This window comes from Lates calcarifer, linkage group LG21, assembly GCF_001640805.2.
Source record: "Lates calcarifer isolate ASB-BC8 linkage group LG21, TLL_Latcal_v3, whole genome shotgun sequence".
NCBI lineage: Eukaryota > Metazoa > Chordata > Actinopteri > Centropomidae > Lates > Lates calcarifer.
Window position 1 is genome coordinate 9,234,565 of NC_066853.1, and position 27,869 is coordinate 9,262,433.

Consider the following 27,869-nt stretch of genomic DNA (forward strand, 5'->3'; position numbering starts at 1 on the left):
ACCTGTGAATATGACCTATATACAGCTCCAATGGACAGCTGCACACAACAGCGGGCCTTTTTCACTGAAGACATTCTCGTGTATGACTATGTGTGTATATAATAAAATAGGATAAAATGTATGATTGTTCAATTCTGTTAAGCTGCTTCAGTTCCAGGGTTTGGTATGGTGTTTATACTGTTACAGTTTGAACAGAACAAAGCCATTGTTAACGTGATTAGACACACCTGTGCTTTTCCTACTATGACAAGGTGCCTTGAAGTACCTTCGAAACAGAGGGAAGTTTCACTAAAAAGTTGTGATTGTCAGACAAACACTCAGGCCAGAGGAACAGACAGCTGTTTTGTAGATATGTGTATATTATGTAGTTATGTTAGCATGTTTTTTAAATCATTTATTTTCAGTTGTAAACAGTCCATATATAAGAACTCCTATAGCAGATGTGAGGTTCTGCCAGCAGCTTGTGATCAGCAGCCACCTGCTGGGGAGAAACAGCGACCGTCAGAGGGAATTTACACGAACACACACTCACACACACACGGACGGGGGTTTCAGCTTGCAGTGGTGACGCACTGTGAGCTCAGAGAGCCAGTTCAGAGTTTGTGTCTTTTTTTTCCACGCATGCACACACATACATACGCATGCACACACACACAAAGTGAGAGAGTGAAAGAGAGAGAGAGAGAGGACCCAGAGAGAGAGGGGGAACCTCGTGAACCGGCTTTGTGGTTTTCATCCATCTTCAAACGTTTTTTAATTACACGTACCAACTGAATCCACTACAGCTGATGATGCTCACTTCTCAACACTGATTTCAACCATATTTATTCACCAAACCGGTAAGTCTCATAACTTTTTTTTTTTCTTCTTTACCTCGTAGTAACGGTCTGAATGGCTGCTGAAGCCGGTAGTTTTGTTGGGCTTTGTCAGTCACTGCCGGCTCGTGTGGAGCTTCTCTCTCATTAAAGTCTGTCGCACCGTAATGAGCACTTTTTACGCACGGCAGTTACGTGTTTATATGACTTAGTCTGCCTTATGGAGTATGGCATGGCACTTACTGATACCTATAGGTTATACTAAAGGACGAAGGGAAGTCCTCGCCGTTTCAACGTGTTTTATGTCTCAGAGCATCAGACTTTAAATGAACAAACTGTGTGTGTCTGTGCAGGCTTTGTGGTTGTTTATTCTATTAATCTGCTTTCTAACTTTCAAGTACACACTTGGCTTTATGCTGTGATGTTCGTGTAGTGAGTGTAGGTTTACGCTAGCATTTATGGGTAATTTATCAGCCCCAGGTTTTTGGTGCTGTTGTGGATTATTCTGGTTATTCTGCTTTAATCAGCCGAACACCTGTAATTCTGTTAATTTAACAGACTTTAGATAGCCATGGGGACCGCTGTGTGTGTGCTGTCTAATGACAGAGTGAGCGCATGCTTGACGCACTGTCGTGGGTACGTGATGACCTCACTGGTAGTATGATCCGCCTCCTCTCTTTTTAATGAAGTGTCTTAAGTCCTGGCTGTGCATCACTTTCATACTGTGTCTTCCTTGCCGTTTATTATATGGATGAGGCAAATCAAAGCCAGCTCATCAAGTCAAGTCAAACCAGTTTATATAAAGCATAACCAAAGCCAGTCTTATTGTTAAAGCATGTTGCACAGAGTTTAACATAGATGAGAAACTGTAAAAATGTCAGTGTCAGTATACTATATAATTTACTGTCTCTTACACTGTCTGTTTGCGTAGGTAACTGCTCATTATAAGTTATCATCAGCATCATATACAACACCATACTGCTGAGGTTTTGCCAGGATGTACTGCTGCGTAATGAGTACAAGCACTTACACAAGCACCAAGATGAGACTGTCATTTTTGGCAGAGGGCTTCCATTGTCCGAGTCCAAATTCCTGCATGCTTGTAACAATAAGAGGCTTTCGACTTCTCTCATACACAACTATATGCAGGCACACGCGCGCACAACACACACATGCACACACGCTCCCACCAGAAGAGGGCCATGTAAAGCTCCACTGGCACGTCCCTATGTTGTTATGATGCAGGCATTTTAAGGAAGGGTTTTACAGGAATTACAGATTTTACTCATCAGCACTGTCTCGTTGAGAGCAGAGAGTTCAGTGTAGGGCTCACAAAGCATATGATGCTGCCTATTTTAAGAGAAGACAAACTTCCTGTTTCCTGTCAAGTACTTTCACCCCTTCTTGTGGGGAAATAGATAACGTATGTGTGTCTGTATATGCACAGCGTGATTGGCGTGGGTAGGGATATGTTAAAATGTATATAACAGGGCTCCTTCTAGTTTGGCTGAAGCACATCGTAATGAATTTGTAAAGTATTTTTGCCTATTTCTTTTATACATTGGCTCTGTGAATGTACAATCCCTTTGCTTATCCCCAGAGTGGAGTTGAAGAGGAGAGGGCTTTGTGCGAAAACCTTTCCAATTTCCCAAGCTCACTTAAAACCCGCACAGTGAACGCATATTCCTTAAACTGTCCGAAGAGCACTGAGCTGTTTATGGCTGCCATCTGTTGGACCAAGTTCTAGGCAGCAAATATGTTTTTTCCAAAGATTATAGTTTATTTTCTTCTAGCGACAGTAAAACAGCACAATGGTATCATTATAGTCACAAAAGTATATTGGTCTTACTTGAAAATAACTACATAGGTCAGGTTTGTTAAACAACAATGATGTGCTAGAAGCCTCTTAAAGAATTAAATAGATTATATTGTGACTATTGCACAGTTTAATTTTTTGATGGTTTTATGTGTTTGGCATTTGATAGACATCCCAGCAATATTTTAACATTTTTTAAAACCACAAAATGACACACAGATGAATTATCATTTGGCAGAAAGTCACACTTTGCTTTGTCCATCATATTGTGTACTCAGCTGATGTTACAATTAACTGCAGCAAGGCTAACACCTGTAATTATACATATACACACACACTCTTAATTAGGAGTTGGTGCAACAAGAGTGTACATGTGGATATATCCTGAGCCAGATTTAATCCCATTTTACGCTCTACCCCACCCAACATTTACTGTACACTGTACTTATTTAAGGTTTTGGGAGGAAGGAATGGTGATAGGATGAGAAAGGGGAGAGAAAGAAGAGGAAAAGACAAAGAGAAGAGGAAGATGGAATGAGGAAGGTGGACACACAGTGAGAAGGAGGCATAAATAAGTGTGTGTGCTGTTGCTTGGAGCTGATAACAAGATTATCTGGGTAACTTGACAAAGTTAAAAGCTGCTTTCAGTTCTGTTGGAGCGTGTGTGTGTGTGTGTGTGTGTATGTGGAAGTCAAAGACTCGGCTAAGCTTTAATTAGCGCATCAATCCCGTCATCTGTCTGTCCATCCGTTCAACCAGAGGGGTTGGGAATGCCACCCTAGCAGTCTTCCGTCCCTGTGCCCAATGTCAGCCAGGAATCTCTGGGCCAAAGAAATTCCCAAATGTGCTGACCGCAGATCCCCGATCCAAGCTGGATCAGCGCTGCTCCGCACACGCAGACTGGTGCAGGATGGGATAATTATAGGAGGACCTAGACACAGAAACCTGAAAAGATGTTGGCATGAGCATGCAGACACACGTTCGCCTACTGACACAAAGACTTACAAAAAACATCTACATATACACCCAGGCTTAATTATTTAAGTTATTCTTAATGAGAAAGCAGACTTAGGTGGGCCACAGTATGCTGTTCGCCAGGAGACCTCTGGGTTGTTTCTGTGTGTGTCTACTTATCCACTGCACTCTAGTCATTTCACAGTATATGAGCAAACTGCAAGTCATGCTGCAGAGGTTTTCCGTCTGTAGGGCTCATTCTTTTGAAAGTCAGGACGTTGAAGAGTCACTTCCCGGATGTCTCACCACTTTTGTCTGAAGTTTACAAAAGCATGAATGCTGTAGTGTCATATTTTTTCCCTTGCTATCATTTTCCTGTCAACTGTGTTTCCTGCATATTCAATGTTAGAGGAAAAAGTGCTCTAATAGTTAAGGCTACATACATGTGGGATATGTTACTCCTTGCATGGGACCAAATTACTCTTATATGATGAGGCAAGTGGTGAAACATAACTCAGTACAGTTATTCAAGTACACTTTTGAGGTTCTACTTTCCTTGAGGTGGGCTGCAACTAACAGTTATTGTCATTTATTATATCTGTCAAATGTTTGTCAGTTTAGTCTATTACATGTTTAAAGATAGTGGGGAAAATGCCATTCACAGTTCCACGGTGATGCCCTCAATTTGCTTGTTTTGTCCAACCAACAGCCGAAAAACTAAAACTGCTCAATTTATTGTCATTTATAACAAAGAAAAACAACAAATCCTCACATTATCAAAATAGTTTCCAATGAAGTTTCTTATTGACTGCAACATTAAAGTGCAACATTAAAGTACAATTACTTTAACTTTTGATACTGTAACTCATTAGGAGGTTTTGTTCAGTTTTTGAATGCACGATTTCTACTTTTAATGGAGTATTTTAAAAGAGCAGTATTGTGTGTTTTTTCTAAGAAAACAAAGGGAATTCTTCCACCACTGCTCATACATTGTACTGACTAGCTGTATTTGTATTGTGGTTTTCACCTTGAATGGTTGCTCAGTCACAATTCATGAGATTTGGTTCAGCCAGGACAAAAGCTGACGGCTGTAATCTCGCCCTGCTAGCCTTGAGTTCATGACCTTTCCCCTTCCGTCTCCTCCATCTGCCCTGTCACTCCCCACTGTATGCTGTTTAATGATACAGTCTTAAAAATAAGCTTTAAGAAAAGAGGAAAAAGAGCCTGCAGACGGTTCGCTCCCCCACAGGCCGGCTCTGGGGGAGGAAATCTGAAAGCGACCACAATCTGCTCGCTGAACTCGCCAGTAACCAATCGCTAGCTTTCAGCTGCCAGAGCAAATCACACACCAGCATGTCCGGGTCGATCTCTTTGTGACGAGGCACAAGTGGGTGACTGTGCGTGTGGGTGTTGAGTGTGTGTATATGTATGTGTGTGTGTGTGTGTGTGTGTGTGTGTGTCATGTTTTGGAGAGGATCCACACAATCCCTCATGTGAGGAGTGCTACAGACATGCCCCGTTTCAAAACAACCGCTGAGTAATGACAATGTAGCCAACAAAGCAGGAAATTGAACCTCTCGTCTGTAGCAGCACTTTTATAGAGATATTGAATACAACTCAAAACACAGCATATTTAGATCCATAAATATATGTGGATGCGAGTGTGCGTGTCTGTGGTTGGGTTTGCATGTTGGGGGCAAACTGCAGGGTTGCAAAATCATGGTTTCTTGCTTATCTGCTGATATTTTCTTTTCCACCTTCTTCCATAGAAATGAATAAGGAACTGCTTTCACATATGTACAGATGATTACAGTACATGGAGTTGTTCAACATATTTAACATTCCCAGAGGTCTGGTTAAAATTCTCTGTGCTTTTTGGCTTCTGTTTCTCCAAAGAAGGAATGTTTGTCTTTGGACTCACTGACCTGCAGTAAACGTCCATTAACATAATGATTTGACGTCCACTTATTTGCATTCTTGGCAAGAATGATACCACTCCTATACTGGCCTGTTCAATAGAAACTAGAGCTGGGAGATGGTTAGCTTAGCTTAGCACAAAGAGTGAAAACACAGGGAAACAGTAAGCCTGGCTCTGTCCAAAGACATCTGCCAGCAGCACCACTAAAACTCACTAATTAACACCTTATACCTTGTTAATTGTATCTTTTTTGGCATCTTGTTGATAATAGGACATCAGCCAATTGCTCCCTTTTCAATACTCAGGAATACTTTAAAAAAAACAAGGAGATGAAAATCATATTTTCTTTACTGGAGCCCAACTTCTGAGACACCGTAGAGCAGATTTTGCTGGTGACAAAAACAGTAATTAACTAAATCCTCTGTATTTGTTCGACAAATAGAGACATCACGTGAAAGTGTTGTTTTTACACTGCATACACGTGTTTGTGTGTGAAAATTGTTTTATTATAGTTTGCATGTGTGCTGCCAGCTATAATATAGACCTGGTACATGTGTATGCATTGTGAATTACAATTTAAGGTGTTGGAACATAAGGAGTTGATTTACATCCACTGTTAACGATGGTGGTGATGTAAGGGAAAATACCAGACTCTGAAAAACACCTAGTCTCACACATATTTTTGCAACTCTGTTCTACTTTTGTTCTCTCAGACCCTGAAAATAAAGAATCAAAGCAGACCGTGGATTCTTTTGGGGTTGTTTTGTAGCCAGACTTGGTTTGTGGGTGGCTTCTGGTGGGATAAAGTTATAGCAACGTTTCCTTGTCTCCTCATGAAAACACGTCTTTTTTGGAATTAGTGCAATTTAAGCTTGTTTGTAATGACGCAGGCATTAAAACTTAATGAAAAACAATGGTCTAAAGAGACTTAAACTTTTCAAGGTAACTTGAAACATCACATCTACAAAACTTGTCACCACCACTAACAGTGGGAATGGTGCCTAAAGCATTTGAATTTATGACTTCCCATAAGGTGTGGCATCTATTTCTAATGAACAAAAGGAAAGGAAACATTTCTGTTAAGTTTTCTTTGTATGTTTATGAATTCATGGTGGCTGTGGGGAAATCAGGACAGGGCAGAGTCACCCTGCTGTATTGTGGGATCTCCGGTTGCAGCAGTGGTATTACTCTGGCAGTATCACAGGGCTGTAAACAACCTGAACCTTACTGCGTCTGCCTCTCTCACCCTCTCTCTCTCTCCACTCTCGCCCGTCAAATCAACTTCTCTCGTTCCAAGTTACTGATGTCTGACAGACAGCGTGCGGCAGAGACACAGGAGAGGCCCGTTAAGTTTCTCGCTGGTGTACAGTTCCACTGGAAAACATGACTACCGGCCATCACGTCAACCCAAGGACAGAGAGGAGGAATGACAGACACATAAAGGCAGTGAGAGAAACACATCCGCAGACGTGTGTGGAGAGGCGACACCTGCACACTGATCAGACACCCTCCCCATAATGAGACATTGTCTGAGCACTAACGTAGAAAGTGTTGGCGTAAATCAGCCATTCATTTGCCGATAATGGGCACCTCCATTAAGTCAAACAGAGGGTATGGTTGTCCCAATCACGTCGTTGTCATACACGTGCACATTATCTCTCGGTCCACGAAATGTCTGATGGATAATGGAGTATAATTACCTTAAACCTTTTTTTTGCCGGCTCAGTTCTTTTCTGTTGTATTTCGCTCCTCCGGCCGGAAGATAATTCTCATGTGCATCACAACGAGGTGTTTCTCGAAAGCTGGACACACTACGTGACCTAGTTGGCTTAATAGGTAGCCATTATGGGCCTCGTGATGGACAGGGAAATCCGCTTCTTTGAAAAGGCCCATTAGTTTCACCAGCTGCTTTTGAAGCAACAAAAGAGCATTCAGCATCCTTACAGAGCTACAATTAGTTTTAACCTGAATCAAGGCTAAAGCAAGGTTAAATTTCAAAGTCATCTAAAATCTGAAGAGTATAATATCACGGCTCAGTAATGGTTATTTAAAGTATCTCCAAAATGTCTTTTAGGTTAGAAATCTTAGGGAATAAAAACAAACAACCCTTTCTCAAGCTTGTGATAATCTAATGGATTCCTCAACCAGTAGAGGACCAAGTAATCCTTTGAACTCATCTGTCTTTCTCTGATGATGCATCACTACATCTACACATTGAAAGGCAGGGCAACTACTTGTTCAAATGCATTTTGGCTAAGGTTAGGCAGGTAAAACTTGAGGAAAGTTCAGGAAAGGTGAAGGATATGTTCAGCTGACCTTGCACTGCACATTGCCTGCTTCACCCTTGAGTTTGCAAATACTGCTGCTGCTAAACATAGCATTTTATAAGCCCCAGCATCCACCTATAGCCTCATATTCATGGTTTCCTTGGGGGGAGGTTTATAAATGTCATTCCCCAATCTCTGCTGTGCTGAGCTCAGTGAAAATTTGTGAGATAAGAATGTAGTCACCACACACAGTACACATTTACATGATAAATCTGTTGAACTTCCTAACTGAACTTCCCTGTTGTTTAGAGGAGTCTCTGTAGTCATTGTGTGGCCACTCTGTAGTCAGTGTCAGTCCGCAGACTAACTTAACACCTATTCAGTGTTTTTTCCCACAAAATAAAATGGGACCAAGGTAATTAAGATTAAGTATGGAACTGCAATAAGAAAGGGCAATCCTTCAAAACCCAACGATAGGGTTGGTAACTGCTATTAGAAGTAATTCAGGCTCATTTAGACTACCAGAAGGCTTATTTGTTATTTTACATCATGCCACGCTAATGATAAAACAGTAACTTTGCTGGAAAGGATAATGTGAGGAAAAGCTTTTGTAACCAGGCCGTCTTGTTATGTTAGATCCTTGTGAGAAAAAAGCAAAACCGAACCATACATCTGCTTCTCACTCTTGTGGGGAGACAGAGTTGACCCACTCACTCACAATGCACTCAGAGAGGACCCAGCATCCTCTTTATGACAATAACCCCATCAGCTGGGAACCATTACTAGAACATTAAGGTTTCATCAATTTAGTCTGATGTCTGGCTTCCTAGTGGCTGAGATTTTTTGCTATATGAAAATACACCAATGGCATTTTAATGCACATCAAAATAAATTCCTTGAATGTAACCGCAATGCTTTTGATTAAAATCTGAGCTCTCCCCATCCTCCCAAGTTTCCTCTTATTGTCTACTGTTAAAAAAATTGGCTTGATTAACTAAACCAAGGAGTTTGAGGGTGTCTACCATGCATTTTAGCATTTTGTTCTGCCGAGACAAAAAAATGAAACAAGGGTTTTAGTCATACAAGTTAATGCAAGTCTGTTTCAAGTCACAACCAATCAAAACAGTCACTGAGTTGGCAAATAACTCATTGTCATAATTTGTTTACAGAGGTGTACCAATAAGTCTTCCAACTTAAATATGGAAGATATGGAAGCATGACAGATGTATTTTTGTGCCTGTGGACTTGACACTAAAATACACTGTGGCACTGAAAATAAAATGGAGTCTCATGTCTAACCAGAATCCTTTGTGCTTGACAAACACGGCTTATCATCTGGAAGCCCATAATGAGGCGGCCTGACCCCGCTTTACCCTTGATCTCTCCTGCTGCTCAGTCACCTCAAACTGAAAGGCAAAGAGTTCCACTCATTCTTGTGTTTCCTCTTTTGTGGTTCCTTCCTTCCTTCAAAGCTTCATCCAGTAGGATTTCTCAGCTCAGCTTCTGCATGACATCAAGGACCCAGAAAAAGCTCTCGAGCACATTAGCTGCGACTCCGGTCCTCGCCCCAAAAACCACCACAAAATAGAATAATGTCCGTGTTTTTGTCATGCCATTGCCATTACTTCTTTATTATTGCTATTTTTAGGTGCCCTGAACAACACAGAAAATGTGACTGGTCATCTGATGTTGTCACGACTTGTTATTTGAATGTGTCAAACAACAGCAGCAAGGGTTTTGGGTAATTACTGTTTTACACAGTTTAGGAAAAGTTGTCACGCTCCTGTCCCTTTCCTTTGAGGTGTTTTTGAATTTTTATCATGTTTTGCTGTTTTCATCCATTCACATAAAATGGCGAAGTGGGTGTTGTAGTCTTTTGGCGTCTTTGTTGTGTATGCTGGGATATTCTGAGAGGTGTTAATGTCCCCTTATATCCTCGGCTCCCGTCTTCCCTCCCTCTTTGTCTTTCTCCCTCAACCCACACATCCATCCGACTGCAACCTCCAAGCCAAAGCGCGGCAGGCGTGAAGCAAGGCAGGTTGTGAAAAAGGAAACATGTGAACAATAAAATGCAGGATTGACAGCTCAGATGGGCTAGTGAGGATACAGAGGGCACGTGGAAGAAAGTATGAGAGTTCAAGGAAGACAGACACAAGCAAGCAGACAAAAATAACTCTAATTTCCTTGACTGGGATTATGTAAAGTCTGCATTGAAAGATGTTTGAAGGCAGTTGTTCTCACATTTTCTGTAGATATATCCACTTAATGGTCCTTTAATACAGTTCACATACAGTCTGTGGCCAGTTCAGTCTCTCCTTTACTTCCACTTCATACAACAGCTGTCATTATGTAGGCAGTATTGGATACAGTGCCATTATCTGCTGCACTGACCTTGGAGTAATGTAATATTTTGTTAGATTGTGCGGACAGAGCCAGGTTAGCTGTCTCCGAGCTGTATGCTAAGCTAACGAGCTGCTCTCTGTTGCTTTGCTTTTAGAAGACAGACATGAGAATGGTATCACTCCTCTCATCTAACTCAAACTAAGAAAGTAAATAAGAATATTTCCCAAAATGTTAAAACTATTTCCTTAAAGCATCCAAAAGAATTCTGCACTGCCGTGACTCTGAGTAACGCTCTGTATTTGAGATGGACAGGGCCACGCGTGGACACAGGGGCGGTCATGTGCCTGTAGGTCCAGTGGAAGTCCCACGTGTGGCGGTCACTTCTGTAGTGGGTTTGTGGGGAAAACCTCAGACAAACTGGATTTAAACGCAAATGCATCACATGCAGACAGTGCTGGCTCGGGACTGCCTGGCTGTGAATGGCTGACTTCCGAGAGCAGTGGTCAGGCAGCGGGCACGTTTTGAACATCCTTTTTGGACATGCCTTCTCATGCATTTTGTATTTCAAGCTCACTTTTTACTGCATGTGTTGCTGTTGCAAACACTTCCTGTTCTTAAAGTGTGGATAGCCAGCTCATCAGGGAGAAATTACTTTTATCTTTTGTGCCCCACGCTCGAACGCACAAACCTTTTCAAACGGGTTAAATGTGACCACAGTCTGAACTAACCTGACCCTATTGTATACTCACTTCTTAATCCAGCCTTTGAAAAACACTGTGCTACCGTATAATGATGATTCTGGATCACATGCATCCGTCACACTATAAATCAGCTTCACCTTGCTCTGGCTCTACTGCAGTTTAAATACAGCTGTTTCAGTGACTGCACTTCTGGAGGTCAAGTGAGGTTGTCTGTGGAAAGCAAACATTCCTCAACCCCTCTAACCCGGTCCAATTTGTTACTTGACACTTTCCAAAAACAGAGGTACTTAATTGTAGGTCCCATTTTTGTTTTGCTCTCTCTATCATTGTCGTTTTATTGATCGTTTTTTTCTTCCTCTTCAGCTCTCTGCGATTGTGTGTTATGTGTAGTGTGTGCGCAAGGGTGTATGTTTGCATGTGTGTATATGTATGTGCACATATGTGACTTGTAATTAGCCTCTTGCTCTGGTCTGTATGGCATTTTAACAAATGCTTCTATATATATCATGCTATCAGGCTTAAGTTTAAGCAATCGCACTCCCTGCCGCTTTCTCCTCTTTCCATATTTCCCCCTCTCTCTCTCTTTTCTCTTCCTCTATAGCTTGATCAGCCCTTGCCCTTCAGCCTCGTGTTGTTTTTTCAAACTAGTGGTTTTTCTGTCTTCGCTTTATCTTTCTCTTCCTCCCTGAAATTATGCCTCAGAAGCCTGTCATTGGCATGAGGGCCTTGCCGGACCAAAATCATAAACTCGTTACATTTTTTATTTTCTTGTTTGTATAAGGCACAGCTTGGTGTTGGCTGGTTGTTATGGCATTCCAGATGTGTGTGTACATACCTGTGTGTGTTTTTGTGTGTGTGTGTGTATGTCACCTGCATGGACAATTACCTTTTATATATGAAATCTGCACAATAATCTGCACAAGACCACCATCACACTTCATGCTGTGTAGGTGTGTGTGATGTGGGCTTTTGTGTGTGTGCGTGTGTGTGTGTGTGCGCGCGCGCGCTGACCACACATAGCAAGAGAATGAATGACTTTGAGTGGAGAAGTGTTAATTTGCCCGCTAACTAATGTTTAAAACATTATGTTTTGCTGTGTGGTCAAAGGTAAAGAGCTGCATTAAAGCAGCCTCACCCCTCATGCACACGCACAACACACACACACACATGTGCACACACAGTCACTGTTTTAGCTGTGATAGAAGGGGCATGTCCTAAGGACGTCAGGGGTGTGTCTGTGGTCAGAGTGACAGTATAAGACACAGGCAGGTACATTGAATTCTCCATTCAGCTACACAGATTTGTGTGTGTCTGACTTTTGTGTCACTTTGTAACTTTTCTAGTTGCATTTTAGTGTTAACTCAAAGATCTTTGTAGAATTTGACTTTTTAAATCTTAATTCTCTCATTAATTCTCTCTCGTAAAGTCCTGGTATCATTTTTGAGTTACTTGTCAAACTTGGATCAAGAGGAACTTTGTGTTGTTTTTAGGCACCTTTAAAAAAGTTAGAGTATATTTGAGTTTGGTCCTGACTCAGCATTCGTAGCAGTACACACAGCATCCTCTCTGAGTTGCCACAGCAACCGTGTCATTCAGCCGCAAGTCTGGGGTAAGTATGCTGCTGTGTTTTTCTCCTCGCTCTCCCATTATCTTGTTCTGTCTCACATTCTCTCTTTCTGTCACCATAATGTCTTTCTCCCATCCCTTCCTCCTTTCTTACTTCTCTACTTTTGGACTGCTCCAACTAAATATTTCACCACATTCCCTCAGTTTCCTCAGTCCAGTTTCTTATCTTGTCATCCATATTCTGTCACTCTGTTCCCTCTCTTCTCTCGTTTTTCCTTCTTGTGTTTTTGCACGGGTCAGTGCCAACCAGTCTGTCAGCCACATTCTCTCCTCCTGGGAGAAAAGTAGAAGAGAAGAACAAAAAAATATTCTTAACATTGCACTGTCAATCTTTGGCATATTCCCCTCTGTCAGCCATTAAATAACTCTCTGATATTATATTCAGAAAGACTGAAGCCTTGCGGGACGCGGTGTGATTAAGTGTTAAGAACAACTTTTATGTTGTGTGAATCTGTTGTCTATAATTTTGAAAGTAAACTCTCCACCACAAATAACCTGCTGTGCCCTGACAGACCAAGGCCCCCCCTCTGATAAGACTAGATCTGTGTACTTGTGGCCACGACTGGAAGCACAGCGAACAACAGACTTTCTTCTTTTATTTTCATTTGCTTAATTAATACAGTGTTGTAGAGCACATACAGGAAGTAGTGATTGCTGCAAATTATTTTTATGTCACCACGTTTGTAGAGCATGATATGTTTGTTCCGAGGTGCAGTTGATGTGTCACACTCTAGACCAGTTATCACATGTTCAGTGGAGCGAGTCAAGCAAATCTGGAGGAGTGGAGAATGAAAAAGGTTAGAGCTTCAGGTTTAGAGTCTGACCACCTTTTTTGTTATTCCTTGAAATTGAACCATAATCCTCTGCACATTGCAGTGGCTACCATTCTGACTGCTTGTTGTGACAAAACATCATAGTCGTCATGTTTATACAACAGTTTTGGCATGTCTAATTAAGTAGTGAAGACTCAAATTTGGAGGTGAGCCAGTGTGAGTGTAAATGATGAAAACAAGAATTTCTAATCGATGAGTGACCCCAGGTTTGATTTCATCTCCGTCCCTGAAGCTAAATAGAAGCATCAGTAGTAGCGTAATGGATACCTTTCCAACCACTTGTTCCATGTGCGTACGAATGTAAGCGTGTGCACTGCAGGGAGTTAAGCTGTTTTAAATAAGCTGTTGTCAAATATTTTCCAACTACAATTAGCTAACTTTAGACATGACCACATTGTTTTGATGTAACACAGTGTAGTAGCTTGTGGTACACAGATTTAAACACATGACCCATCACTTTCAACTCAAAGATTGTCGTGGTTGAACTTTAGCTTTGATTTTATTTCCAAAGTCCTAAAAAAAACCACCTTCTGCAAAATAAAGCAGTACAGTCATCCTATTTTTGTGTTCTCTATTATAATATCACTTGGTTTTGATAACATCAATCCATAAAAATACAAACTTTTTCTAACTCACCTAAATGTCAGGAAATGTTGAGAGAGTCAGCATGTGTTGGCAAATGAATGTGTTGTTGCATGAATAATTGCTTTAAATGTGTATGTGAGTACCTGCTGGCCAGAAATAGCCACAGACAAGCCCGAGTTCATTCATTCCTGTCTATAAAAAGGTCCTGAATCATGGTAAATGTTATTTACAGCTTTTATAACTGCTCCTTACCTGCCAGTCATGAGCACCACTGCACTTTGGAAGAGTCGCAAAAGTGACTCAGGTGTTTTTTGCCATGTGAGCATGTGTGGTTTGGTGTGAGTGTTGCATGCCTATGAACTGTATGTGTGTGACAGAATGAGGGGGATGGCACGTGTTGTTTGTTGTGCTGTGATATATCATGGTCATCGATTTATTCTAGTCATCTGACCAGAAAACCCTTTACAGCACTTAAAGGGTCAACAGCTAGTCCTCAGGGGAAATGTCAATGCTTGATGTTTCTGATCTGATCTGTGTTTGTCTCTTGTCTTTTCCAGATCATATGTACATAGAAGAATACATTGAAGAAGATGAGGAACCACCTTTGCTGCTCAGCTCTTGTCCTTCTCACGGTAAATACGTGCATATGTGTGTTTGTGTTTTGTGTGTGTGTGTGTTTATGCAAAGAAAAATTACTAGGATGTGGGCACTTTTAAGGTCCCAGGTGTGTTTGCACTCTTTGTACCTAACATTTCAAGTGGCATCAAAATCCTAATTTACATAGTGTGTGCATTCAGTTTTACTGCAAACCACTGACTCATGAGCTTGTGTGTCTGTGTGCGTCTTCCAGGTGTTCGGCTGTGGTGGGACTGCAGCAGTGCAGTGTCGGTGGGGGGAAGGGTGTGCATGTCTGCAATGCCCTGCAGGAGAAGAGCCTTCGAAGGTGAGATTATCAGCTGAAATAAAATGAATTGATAACTATTTTCCCACATTTTTAGTCCATTATAACTCTTAGACAAGACAAACTTTCACCCCATTTTCCTTCCTCCCCTCCCTACTGTTAAATGCATATAATATTTTTAGTGATTCACAGTGGAAGAAAAGGTTTATTTCCACCACTAACTTCCTACCACAGATGCAGGGTTTATTTTTTGAATTGCACATTGAATGCATCTCTGCTCTTACCCCATAATTTATGTGTTTTGTCACCACAGTCGACATAAATCAAGTTATTTGCTTCCATAAATCAGTGTTTAATGATGGTAAATATGTATGATGTGGCTTCAAAGCCAAAGGGGGAATTTTTGTCAAGGTGTGTCATGTTTCTCTTTTGTTGCAGGTTGTATGTATGAAGATAAAGATCACATGCTGTTTCTGATACAACAAAACTACCATTCATTACTATGATATGTGTACTTAACTTTGTTGAACAATCTATGAAGCTGTTTACGGGAACGTACAAAACAGATTGTTTTTTATTCCAGTCAACACAGAGACAGGGCTGTTTTTGCAGCCTCTTGTGCTTGAGTTTAGAAATGTGTTCTGTCTTGCCAGGCTTGTGGGCAGATCCAAAGTCCAACAGAGGAAGTGCAATGCCGACTGTGCCCGACCAGAACCTTTTCAGATGCATCCGACTCTGAACTCTGCCGTCCACACATCTCCTGCAAGATCCTCGGCCGAAAGGTTGTGTCCCCTGGCACGGCGACCTCAGATGCCATCTGTGGAGAGTGTCTGCCCGGGTAAGAACTGCCAGTCTCTCTCTTTGGCGGCCTACCTGTCTGCTTGTTAATCCACCCACTGGTCGATCCAGCTGCAGGCCTGACATTCAAAGGGATTTGCTCCAACATGTACCTCATAAACTTTTATTTGTTCTAAATTAAGTCCTTTCATTTACCCTGGGTCAAGAAAACAAGAAAACACCCGCATACACACATGGTACGTCATTCACCACAATGGCCAGGCAACATCGAGCACCATTGAACATGACACGCCACAGGCTAAAACCGCTGATTCATTCTTTCATTGTAAAACAGTCCCTCACTTTTTTCCCACTCTCTGTCCATCTCTCTAATTACGGCCTTTTCTCTTGGTTCTTTTTCCGTTTGCAGGTTTCACTCCACTGCCACTGGGGAAGTTACCACCCAAAGTCCCTGTGTTAGAAGTAAGCATGCTCCTGCACCATGTGACTGTCTTTCTTGAGTGTTTTCACATTCACATGCTGCAAATCCACCATTCAGTTTCCAGTCTCATAATTAGCTCTTCATGGAGATAAGACCACATATCTGCTCTTACCGCCTGCCTCTTTCCTATCTCTTTTTTTCCCCTTTCTCTCTGTAGCTTTGCACGTCAGAACGGTTCGCACTGTGGGCAAAGGTCCATCCGCTGGTGCAGGTGGACCAGTTAACGGCACAGTGGTGCGCAGCGCCGAGGAAAAGACAGCCGAGTACGCTGTTTTTGCTTTGGTGCCCATCTTCTGCGTGATGGGCCTGCTGGGTATCCTCATCTGCAACATCCTGAAGAAGAAGGGATACCACTGCACGGCCGAGAAGGAGGGAGGGGATGAAGAAACTGCCACACCGCAGAAAGAAGGTGAGAGAGATCAGTTGGCAGAAACAGGTGAAAAAAAAGAGAGCAGAAAATAAAAGGAGATTTAAACAAAAAAAAAAAACTGCAGAGGGAGTAAACAGAACGTAGCCAGAAGAGTGATTATTGAAACTAGCAGTTATGTTCAGGTTGTTGTCACGTTCGTCCATAAAAATGCCAAATTAGCATACAAGCATGCACACGATGTGGTCAAGTGTTGTCAGGAGTCAGGACAAAGGCAAGCCAAGCCCAAACGGTAGTGTGTTTGTGTGCAGCCACAGTCCATGCTATCCCTGTGATGTGACTGCACGCAATCCCACATGGGAGGCTTTTTATCTTTTTGAACTTTGACCTTGCAGGGGTCATTACATGTCATGCACGCAGTGTCGTTCTAAGCATGCACTGTTATTCTTGTGATTTTCCTATTTGAAACGGGGGTAAAAAAGCATTCCCATCAACTCAGTGGTCCTACTGACGTCAGAGAGAAACTGACTTGAGTAAACACAGAGAGAGGTATAAAGAGACAGGGGGGGGTAAAGAAAAAAGGTAGATACTGAGGGACAAGTAATAAAACAAGTGTTGAGCTACCACACCCGGTCTGTGGTTTGCACAGTCTAAGAGTAATATGAGTACTCTTTATTCCTGTCCTTTGTAACAGTGTATAGTCGTATACACTAGAGGACGCTTCATAGACCTGGAAACTATTTTTTCAGCCTTTGACCCAAATAATTTTTTCTTGTTGAGTCCAGAGATCAGTTCTCCTAAGGTGACAACCTACCTGTGGAAGTTCTAACACCTGGTTTGTTCTGAACAGATCACGTCTCTTTCTGTATGTGCCCACACTGCTGTGCACACAATGACAGAAGTACACCCATATTTCCTTTATGCATCTATTGTACTCGATGTACTCTACCTGTATTGTCTGGTTCTCAGGCTTGTATAGCAGGTAAAACTCTGAAATCACATGGGGTATATTATCCACTGTAGCATGGACCACAGGGCCCAGTGACATGTGGACTTCCTGGTACTTTTCCACATAAAAGATGTGACAGTTTGATAAACTATGCTTGCTATGAGGTGTTTGGACTAATTCACAAACTCAAAATGTGAGTCAGAGCAAGTTGGTTCATTTTAACAACACTGCAAACTTGCCTTTGTGTGCACTTGGTTGCCTCATCACTTGCCTCAGCTTAAAGTGATTAGTTGGAAACAGCCACTGACTTGCAGAGTTTTACTTATCTTTCTCATACCATGTAATGTGTATATACCACCCAATCCACAGTAGCTAAGACACTTGTTTCTGCCACACTCTACTTACTTACATACTGTTTTCACCAAATATTACGAGCAGTTACTGTCATTTGGCTCATAAGCATAAACAGATTTAAAGGCTAAGCTGGATTTTCCGTTGCTCACCTGATGGTGTGACGCTCAGAGGAAAAGCAGCGTGACAGCCACGTAGCCATACGTACTGTGAGGCATCGTGAGCGTCAGAGCACAGCTGCCGCCTCAACAGATCAGAACTCCTGACAGCAAGTCCCATGTCAAGGAACTGGTGACATTTGCGCAACAGCTGTGGCTTTGGACAACTTATTACAGCTGTCAGGATTAAAATGATTGCATTTAGTAGTTAAAAAACAACAGTCACTTAAAAAATATTAAGTGACTGTTGGAGTAATGTAACACTTTATATTTTTTACTTTATTTTTATATAGATGGTCTTGGTTGACTGAACATGCTCTTGTCTTACACTGCTAGGACTACAAAATTCAGTTACACATACAAGATAATTGGGGACCTGCATAATAGTTTGGTAGCTCAGCGTTGTTGATTACAGGGAGAATATTACTCCAGCTCCACTACTCCATTACTCCATTTCTTCCAGCGCTTAGATTTTTTTTTAGCTTCCATTCCTAACACTTCAGCCACAACCAGCAGTGTAATTTGTGTCCTTTATGCTTCTTGGTGCATAAGCCAAAGATGAGTACTTTCTGTTGTGCAACCAGGCACTAACAGCACCTGTAGCTAAGCCTGTGCACTGGATTTAGTGAAGGCCAGGGTGATCCAGGACCAGCAGATCGAACCCCCTAACCCAACAGGTTTGGTGATAACATCTAAAAAAAAAAATGAAGATGTGATGGAGGATTTGCAAGACCAAGACAGAGGTCAAAGCAACAGTCTTTCTGTCAGTGATCTCTGCCCTTTGTTTCCAGCGTTGCCTTGGTCTCTTCGTCTCTGACTGCTTTGTTGTGAAACTTAAGACGTCCCTGCACCTAAGGGGGAAACTCCCTGAACCCCCATCCCCCTGCAGCTCTCTTTATCTATCCTTTTACTCTCCATTCATCCGGTTTCTCGGCTCTCTAACATGCCCTCCCTTTCTCGTCTAAACATGACACTATCCATCCATCTCTCCTTTCCCAGTCAGATCAATAATTCAATCGGGTCCTCACCTCATGGTTTATGTCTCCCGTTTCTTCGTCCACTCTCCTCTCTTTCTCTGTCCTGTCTCCTGTATTCCTCCTGATTTCTTCCTCTGTCCCATTCTGTGAGTGTTAGAAATGTCTTGACTGTACAGTATGAGTGGTATATGAAATCTCTTGACATGAAAAGTTATATGCTAGGTCTTAGTGTGAGTTTGACAATGGAAAAACTAGCAGTAATTTGGATTTAATTGTACATATTGCACATTAACAATAGTTTATTTATGTTTATTTAATTTTAAGTTTATTTAATAGTTTATTTAAGGCACAGTTTCAACCTTGATGTAAAGTTAAAAGAAAGATACTGTCTTATGTTCACAAAATATAGCACTGTACATTAACAATGGCAAGTGGAGTGATTCTAGGATACCTTATCACCTCCTTCACTTCTCTCCTCCTGCGCAGCATTGACGACAGCTGATGCAGTGGTGCAGAGATAAACTCTGAGTGTGTCTATGTGACTAAGACAGATAAAGGACAACGGAGGGGAACATAAGCAGGATGTCAGAGGGAGTGAATAGACTGCAGGTAGAAAAGTGAAACAATGATTGGCCATGGGTGCTGCATGGAAAAACTTCACTTCTCTCTCTGTTATGTAACTACCCTTGTTGCAGTGCACTGTCTCTCTGTCTGTCTTTTTGTCTCGCTATAGTCCTGCCTGAGTTAAGGTTAGAGGTAAACTTCTTACTCCAGCACTTTTCTCATCACCTCCAGTCAGGGGGAAAACCCATGGGGGCGAATTACGGCAAGGCCAGCCTTAGCTCGGCAAGGGCTAAAATCAGACTCTGCAGAGGTAACTCTGACTATGCAGAGCTGCAGACAGGGAAAAGTTTGACTTGTTGAGGAGCGCACTGACAAGAAAGCTGAAGGTTGGAAACGGAAAGGGCAAACGTGGGGTCGATGATACTAGAAATGATGTGGGCTGAGGTCAAACCTGCAACTTTGAGTTTACTGCGAATGAAGCACAGCCTGTGCAGGCACAAGGGCAGAGGGAGATGAAGAGTTTAGTTGCTGCAACTTTCAGATTCTGCCACAGGACTGCAGCATTTACAGTAAACTTGTGGGTCGACATAAACTAATGTTTTAAAATTCTAAAGCTCAAACGTCAAACTGAACAAACACTGCTGCCTTAATGTGGCTGACACTGAAACACTGAACACCTGGGTCTGACTTTATTGATGGAATACACAGAAAAGAACGACAGCCACACTGTGAAATGGATGCCGTTATCCTCACATAGCAACAGCCACTGTGGAGACAGAGCAATTGTTATGGCTTTACAGCAGCCTAACACTGCTTATACAAGAAAAGACACACACATACGCTTACACACAGAGGCACAAATACAATCCACACAGTCACATTTTATTCTTTAATTCACAGATACACAAGGTCACCTGGCACTGGGGGTCTGATACACACCATGCACAAATACAAACACACACACACACACACTGAGCCCTGTGTGCTTCAACAGTGCTGAATGGAGCGTGATCGCTGACTGAGCTATTCTGGACCCCCCACGTCCTCATTGCTCTCCTCTCAGCTGCTTCACTGTGCTGTGCTATTATGGGATGGTCGAGGGGGTGTGTGGGTTGCCATGGTGGCACATCTATTCTTTGCTGTTCAGTCATCCACATCCATCCCTATCAGTCCCATCGTGTATAGAGGCACAATATCCCAGCAGTGACATGCACAGTGTGCACTGTGCCGGCTCTGCAGGTTGGACAGTGTGTCTCCTTATTTAGTCTTATTCTGAAAACTCAGAGAGAAGCTGATGTAATGGTGATTTAAAGCAAACCCATCTGTTAAGAGTGTGGATTGTATCTTTTATATACAGTAAATGCCCTTGACAGGATGAATAAACATTCCTGTTGCCACTTTATTCGGAACACCTAGCCAAAACTAATGCTACTAATACAACAGTCCTGTGATAAATCCTACCCTCATGAGGGTTATAATGACAGTTTTTATAGAAACTGTTTCAGAGAGGTGTTGATTAAACCTCATACTCATTCTGGAGGCAGCAGTTTGTGGTGCTGTTGAACTATGTTGCATTATACTGACAGGTGCTTCTGTTATGTTGTCCACCCCATTCATGTGAATGAAAGTAAACCACATAACAGAAACACCTCTCTGTTGTATTATTCTTGCATTGTATTACTCTTATTACTCTTCTTACTCTTACTCTCTCATTTTAACTAGGTGTACCAAATAAACTGGAAACTGAGTGTACATTGAAATATACCAAAAAATATAGGTTAACATATCAATAAGTATCTTAATACATGTACATGCATTACCAGTATATTATATTCCAAGAATTTGTTCAAAAATATGATTCCTGTACATAACATATTTTCAACCATTCAGATACACCATGTTATACAGGAAAAACTAATTCTCTCCGTCTCGTTCGCCTGCTTTAGGTAACAGCTGTCCCTACATATCTGACGACCTGAATGAGGACACCATCAGTGTTCTTGTTCGCCTCATTACCGAGAAGAAAGGTACGTGTGCAAAGCAAATACGAACAGTGATGACACTCGTGAGCCAGTGGTCAGTGCCCATTTCATCCCTTGTGGCTTTAGAGGGGAGCACGAGTCCACAGTGTCGTCACAATACGTCACATGTCACTACAGACACGTCTCTGTTGCCTGCCTACTCAGCAGCTCCTTTTTCTTTCCACCTCAGATTGATGGGTGATGTTATAAATTGAGAAAAGGGAGGGAAAAGGTCAAGCCCAGTCAGCCTGTTGACTGCAAACACAGCACAAACTACAGAGTCCTGTTTCTAGATTGTAAAACAAGAGTTAGTGCTTCTTTAGGGTAATTACTGATTCTTCAAATACATGTTCATTTACTTGTTTGCCAGAGGCTGATTTAACAGATTGCAAGTAATCTGAGTTCTTGGACAGACATATTAATAATCAGCAAGAAAGAGTTTTAACATTGCCAGCAGCACTTTCATACTATCTGTAAGAGTGACAAGTGTTTCCAATTTGTGTTTGGTTATAGTTATAAGTTATAATAAAACTGACAGCGTAGTATTAACTGTGAGTCCTTGAATGATCTCAGCGTATTTGGAACTCTTCCCAGGGAAACTAACTTTACCCAGTCAATTACCAATAAACACAAAGATGAATGTTATTTATAAGCCTTTAATATGATCTAAAACCTTTCCTGCAGGCAGGAATTTACAGTGTTGACTGGAACAAAAATGGATTGAGTTTTTCTGTATGTGTGTATTTCAGAAAATGCTGCTGCGCTGGAGGAACTGCTGCTGGAGTACGAGAGCAAACAGATGGCCATGAGCAAAGGCTCCTCTATTAAGTATGAGACTGCACACACACACACACACACACACACCTACAACTTGTCATATACTTTGGATCAGTTATGCTGCTCAAGGTCAGGCTTAGCACGAAGGCGAGGAAAGTTTGAGTGGGAGAGCAAGGCATTGAAAAATTTGGAGGGAGGCTCTTGCCAAGAGGGTCTTATGAGAAAAAAAAAACAATGTTTGTGTGTTTGTTTGTGTGTATGGCAGAATGTCTGGACTGAGAGAAGGAGAAAAAACCTTGCCTATAGTTATTAACAGAGATGAAAGCAGAGAGCTCTTGATCCACATCTGATCTGTTATCATTAGATATGTGAGACATTATTATGAAGCATTTGGTTGTTGCAGGTATAATAATAAAATGAATCTAGATCAGCTTTAATGGGGATCTAATGAAAAATAACATGACCTGAGTAAAATTTCCATTAGATATTGTTTTTATAAAACACTGTAACATAAGGTTTATATTAGCCTTTCTTAGTTTATCCAGTATCCTCCAATGCTCTTCACCAGAGTTGGACACCCATGTATATAAGACGCTATGTATTTTTCAATTATATGAAAATATACAGTACATGAATCACAGTGTACGTACAGTATATCTAACATGTTTTCTAAATCTCACAGAAGGGTTCAATTTTGATCTGGAGTAGCAAAAACATGAATATAAACAAAAATGTAGTCTATTTAATTCAATTTCATACTGAAATTTTTAGGTTTTTGTGCCACAAAGACAACATGCATTAAATGTAGCAACACTGGCTGACTGAGCTTATTCCTTTGAAAGCTGAAAACTGCTATATAATAAATATATTTTCATTCAAAGCATGAGAGGACTGGGCTTGATTGGATTGTAATTCTATACTACTGTACTGTATGCCTCAAATGGTTGTCCATTCAACTCGCGTACATTTCAGTAACATAATACAGCTGTTTTGTTTTACCTTCTCCATAAGAGTAAAGTTCTGCAAAGCATTCAAAAGTCAGCTCCAAGTTTCACACATGTGTCTGACTCATTCCCACACGTCTGAAGTAAATGTCTCACACAGTTGTAACCGCTGCACATTGAGTCATGAGGTTTTAACACTCACATAGCTTAGCATAAGTGTAGTTGTGGTTGGAACTTTGGTTGTAAGTTGCTGTCATTAAATTTGCTCAAATAGTCAGAAGTTAATCTAACAAGCCCAGTAACATACTGCTTTATACCACAGTCTTCACCACTGTTATATGACTTTTGCTTGACTGTCTGCGATAGAAGACGTAGAGGAATCATTTGTTCTCATTGTATAGTTTGTTCTGTGTTGCTGTGCTGACCCAGCTTCTCCCATAGAGTCATTCATCTTAGTTCATCTTATCTCTCAATGTTGTATCACGGTAACTGGATCCATCGTACTCCAGTTTGTATGCCACGTCTACAATAGTGAGAGGTCTCAGGGGCCTCTGGCAGTGTGCTGCTGCTCAATGGGCTGCTGAAACATGTGAGCTTTAGATTCGAGAACATTCTCTCACACACACGATAAGCACACACAATTCTGGAAAGCTTTCAAATCCTGTGTGTGTGTGTGTGTGTGTGTGTGTGTGTGTGTGTGGTGGTAGGTTTTGCAGAGGTTATCTGGGATCACTAGAGGTCACCCACTCACTAGTATAACACACGGACGCAGATCGGCATTCATCTCCCTTGAAGAGAACAATGGAAATATCTAAACTGTAGAGCCTGGGGCAAAAATGTGCAGAGCATAAAATGAGAAATGAAACTTTTGATTTCAATTTTAATTTTATTTCCCATTTACACATCTTTGAGCTTCAAAGGCAGCATTGCAGCCCCACTTTTGACTATCTGCATAAATGGTCTGGACTGACAAGACTAGTATTTTAGTTAAGTTAGTAACAAAAATTCCATGATATACTGCCCTATACTGTGGGATACTGTGTGTGTCTGATAATATATACTAAGCATATTTGTGTGTTCAGAAATAATGAGAACTATAGATGATCTTGGATTCACAGTATATTATACGGTACACTGGGTGTGCGTAAAAAGATGTTGCTAATTCAAAGTTTTTCAATATTTGAATTTACAGTTTCCCATTTGTACTTATCTTTAGTGAATATTAAAATGGCTGAAAATGTTTGAGATGTAACTAATCAGACGTTCACTCCTTCCTCTTCCTCCTCCTCCCAGGTTCCCAATGCTGTCTCCATTCCGCTCCCTCCCCAGGCTCTGCCCCCATCAGTCCCACCTCCACACCATCTCCGGCCTCTCCGGCCTGGCCCCGAAACACGGCTACCGCTGCTCCCGTTGCGCCCAGAAGAAATGGCCCCCTGTTCTCATACCTCCCCTGGAGTCCCTCAAAGATCCCCTGAAGCCCCCGCAGACCCTCATCCTGCCCTCCCTGAACACATCCACCGACCAGCAGAAGAGCCCCCTGCTGGGGGGAGTGTGTGTCGACACCCATCGGACACAAGCTGTCGTGCCAAATACTGTACAGGAAAAAGTAGAAGGGAATGAAGTGAGGGAGAAGAAGGAGGGAGAGCTGACAGTGCTGTCTGTTGGGAGGTGACTCAATCATATTGTTTCATGTCCAACACACGACTGATATGATACATGCAATGCGAATGTATTGTTACTTTTTTAGAATTTAATCTAAAATAAAGGGAAATAACTGCAAATTCTTAAGTAGCAAAGAGTAATCAAAATACCATAGCAGTGTATATGAGTACATTTTCTCTAGTACTTGCTTTTCTACACAACGTACTTCTGTAACAATGTGTAGGACCATGTCTGCCACGTTATCTGAGCGTAACAATGTTCATATCTTTTGCCCAATTCACAGATTTCAAGTTGCTCAGATTCCTGAGCAGAAGCCCGTCACCATGGAAACCAAGACATCATCCCAGGAGCAGAGGAACTCCCTGTTTGGAGGGAAACATTTCTCCTCCACTTCATCATCTGGCATCAGGAGGTACAAGCTCCACAACATACTCAAGATAACACCCCCTCGTGTCCCTCCCTGCTTCTCTCTATTTCTTCCTCACCATACAGAGAGCATGTCTTCTGGCCGACACTGAGTCATGTAGTCTGTTTCATTGGGAGAGGAAACTGTGATGACTGTATGATCAGGTTAGCTGAGGAGTGTCTTCATGTTTCCAGCTGACTGGTCATGAGCATGTTCCAACACTCTCTGTGTTCAGTCAGTGCTGAGTCAGCATTATTACAATGATCATGCAACACTGCCTATTGTGAAAATTGTATGTTTGTTTTACCATGCTCTACTCTTGATTTGGAAATTATGCTTCAAAATTGTGTGCCAAAATGATACTATGGAATGGCTTAAATTTTACTTTGTTGGTGAGTGATCATAATAACTTGGAAATCTGGTGTATCTGCGTCACTTCCTCTTTCATTATGTCCCTCATGTCCTCCTTGTGACTCCTCCGTGACATTGGCCCTCTCTCTTTCAGGTGAAGAGACAGAGAGAGGATGTACGATAACGCTACCTCGCTGAAGATGACCTCATCATTTGCTGACGACTTTACAGCAAAGAGGCAGTTTTTTACGCAAGTGACACCACAAAACCACAAGAACCACCTCCTGCTGGATAAAGTTGTATCTAGTTATGCAATAAGAGGAACATAACTATATTTATTATTACATTAAAAAAAAACATATTGTACTTTAAGGATGCAACAGATGCACCATCGTAGGGGTTCAACTCAAGCTGCTTCACTGTCCCAATCCAGAGGTTTTGAAAAGCTTAATGGATATACATGGGGACAGAAGGATTTCTTTTGTAGCTTTGAAATGAACAATTATCAACAACTGACACTAGAGGGAAGGATGAGAAGGAGAAAACAAGAAAGGGAGTTTGGATGATAAACAAATGCACTTTCAACCCCTGTATTTGTGCTTCCATGTAAAAAACAAATAGACTCACATGACACATACTCTACATGTAGGCAGAAACATCTACATGAACTCACTCTGACACTGTGGATTACATAACATGACAAAAGAGACATGAAACTCAAACAACAGTGAGACTAAAACCAACTCTCATTCATACAGTAAGTATATGTTAAAAAAGAGGGAAACATCAAGCCCAGCTGTCTGCAACCAAGTGCCATATGAACTAAGAGAATGATGGTTTTCATTACCAACAAATGTAGAGAAAACTTATATGATTTTTTGAGCCATATGACACTTGATTATAGACTACAGCAGCACTACAGAAAGTATTATAAGGGGAACAAAACCTCAGCTCGCATAGAAACTGCAGGTGAGTTGAGTTTTTAGACCTTGAAGATGTTGAATGTAGTCTTAACAGAAGAAACTCGCTGCACTTACTTGAGTTCATTTGAACTTATTGAACCTTTGAGAGTTTGAAAAAACATTAATTCAGCTATGTACATCTACCCACAGTCAGCATTGGTAACATTTGTAACTTTTTAAACTCTTAGATTAGATCCAAGTATGTGATCAGGGGCCAAATTTTGTTTTGGAGGCACCCCTGATACTGCACCACATCATTTTTAATGACACTGCAGCCCCATGACAGTTATAGGTGGCAATTGTCATTTGGGTCCTGGGGTTGAAAAGCAGATATGTAGGTAAATCTCAGTTTTGTAGAATAGAAGATGTAAATGAATGTACATATGTAAATATGGGTGGGTGTAGAAAAACAAACCATACCTGGCTTTTGTAATTTTAGCATACAGTATGTATGAGGTGATATATTAGATCTTCTGTAATGGTAGAGACAGCTGCACTGCACCAGTGAGTGACATTTTTAATCCATCAATGAAAAATAGACAAACTCCTCACACCATCATGCATGTAAGCTAACTGCTGGTTATGATCGACATGATATAGCAGATTTTTCACCATTTGGGTGCAAAATTTTAGTGGAGCTGTTACGGTTTTCTACTCTAATCATGAACTTTTACAACCTCGAGAGAACACACACACACACAAGCAATACACATAGCCAAACTTAAGTTATGAAATCTCCATAAGTGTAATACAGGCACACACATGCACATATTTGCTCTTTATAGTTTCATTAAATAAACCAACCACATTAACACACATTTACACACACACACACACACACACACACACACACACACACACACACACACATATTTATTCTTTATAGTTTCATTAAATAAACCAGCCAGTGGCTGCAGAGGATTAGTGGTTGAGATGCCTCAAAGTCATGCAGCTCACTTGGCTTTAGTTTACATCCTCATGGGTTTTTAAGAGTGTACTATAATTACAGAGGTTTTTTAGCTACTCATTTTCATATTTTCTTATTTTGTTGTTACGAGGAATATGACAACATGTCTGGAGGACTGGATATTTATTGGCTGAAGTTACAGTTACATGTTTTTATTTGAGCTTTTTAAATTACTATTCTCACTATTATTAGGTTTATTATTAAATGTTTTCAAGCTGAAGTGTTGCTGGTAGGTAGGAAGGATAAAGAAAATTCATTCATTTCATCAACTCTGTAGATTGCATTTATATAATACTACATTTTTCTGTATGATGTTTTTACTCTTGAAATAAAGAAGGGATGTATTTTAAATACTGTCTAGTTTACTGTTCTTGC

The 27,869-nt window shown here is 41.3% G+C and overlaps 1 protein-coding gene across 1 annotated transcript; it reads left to right on the forward strand.

The window, feature by feature from the left end:
- Nucleotides 1-442: 442 nt before the first annotated feature.
- relt (RELT TNF receptor) lies at nucleotides 443-27,845 on the forward strand. The gene is made up of 11 exons (XM_018687918.2): nucleotides 443-839; nucleotides 14,416-14,490; nucleotides 14,709-14,801; nucleotides 15,413-15,597; nucleotides 15,967-16,019; nucleotides 16,196-16,447; nucleotides 21,351-21,431; nucleotides 22,175-22,253; nucleotides 24,440-24,814; nucleotides 25,092-25,220; nucleotides 25,720-27,845. The coding sequence occupies exons 2-11, from the start codon at nucleotides 14,449-14,451 to the stop codon at nucleotides 25,721-25,723; spliced, it is 1,293 nt and encodes a 430-aa protein (XP_018543434.1). The 5' UTR covers nucleotides 443-839; nucleotides 14,416-14,448; the 3' UTR covers nucleotides 25,724-27,845.
- Nucleotides 27,846-27,869: the final 24 nt, after the last annotated feature.

What these genes read in the sequence shown, in the direction of transcription:
- relt (XM_018687918.2), top strand. Translation starts at nt 14,449, where the DNA reads ATGAGGAACCACCTTTGCTGCTCAGCTCTTGTCCTTCTCACG. An exon ending in CAGCTCTTGTCCTTCTCACG is followed by an intron (nt 14,491 to 14,708) that starts GTAAATACGTGC and finishes TGCGTCTTCCAG; the next exon opens with GTGTTCGGCTGTGGTGGGAC. An exon ending in ACAGTGCTGTCTGTTGGGAG is followed by an intron (nt 24,815 to 25,091) that starts GTGACTCAATCA and finishes CCCAATTCACAG; the next exon opens with ATTTCAAGTTGCTCAGATTC.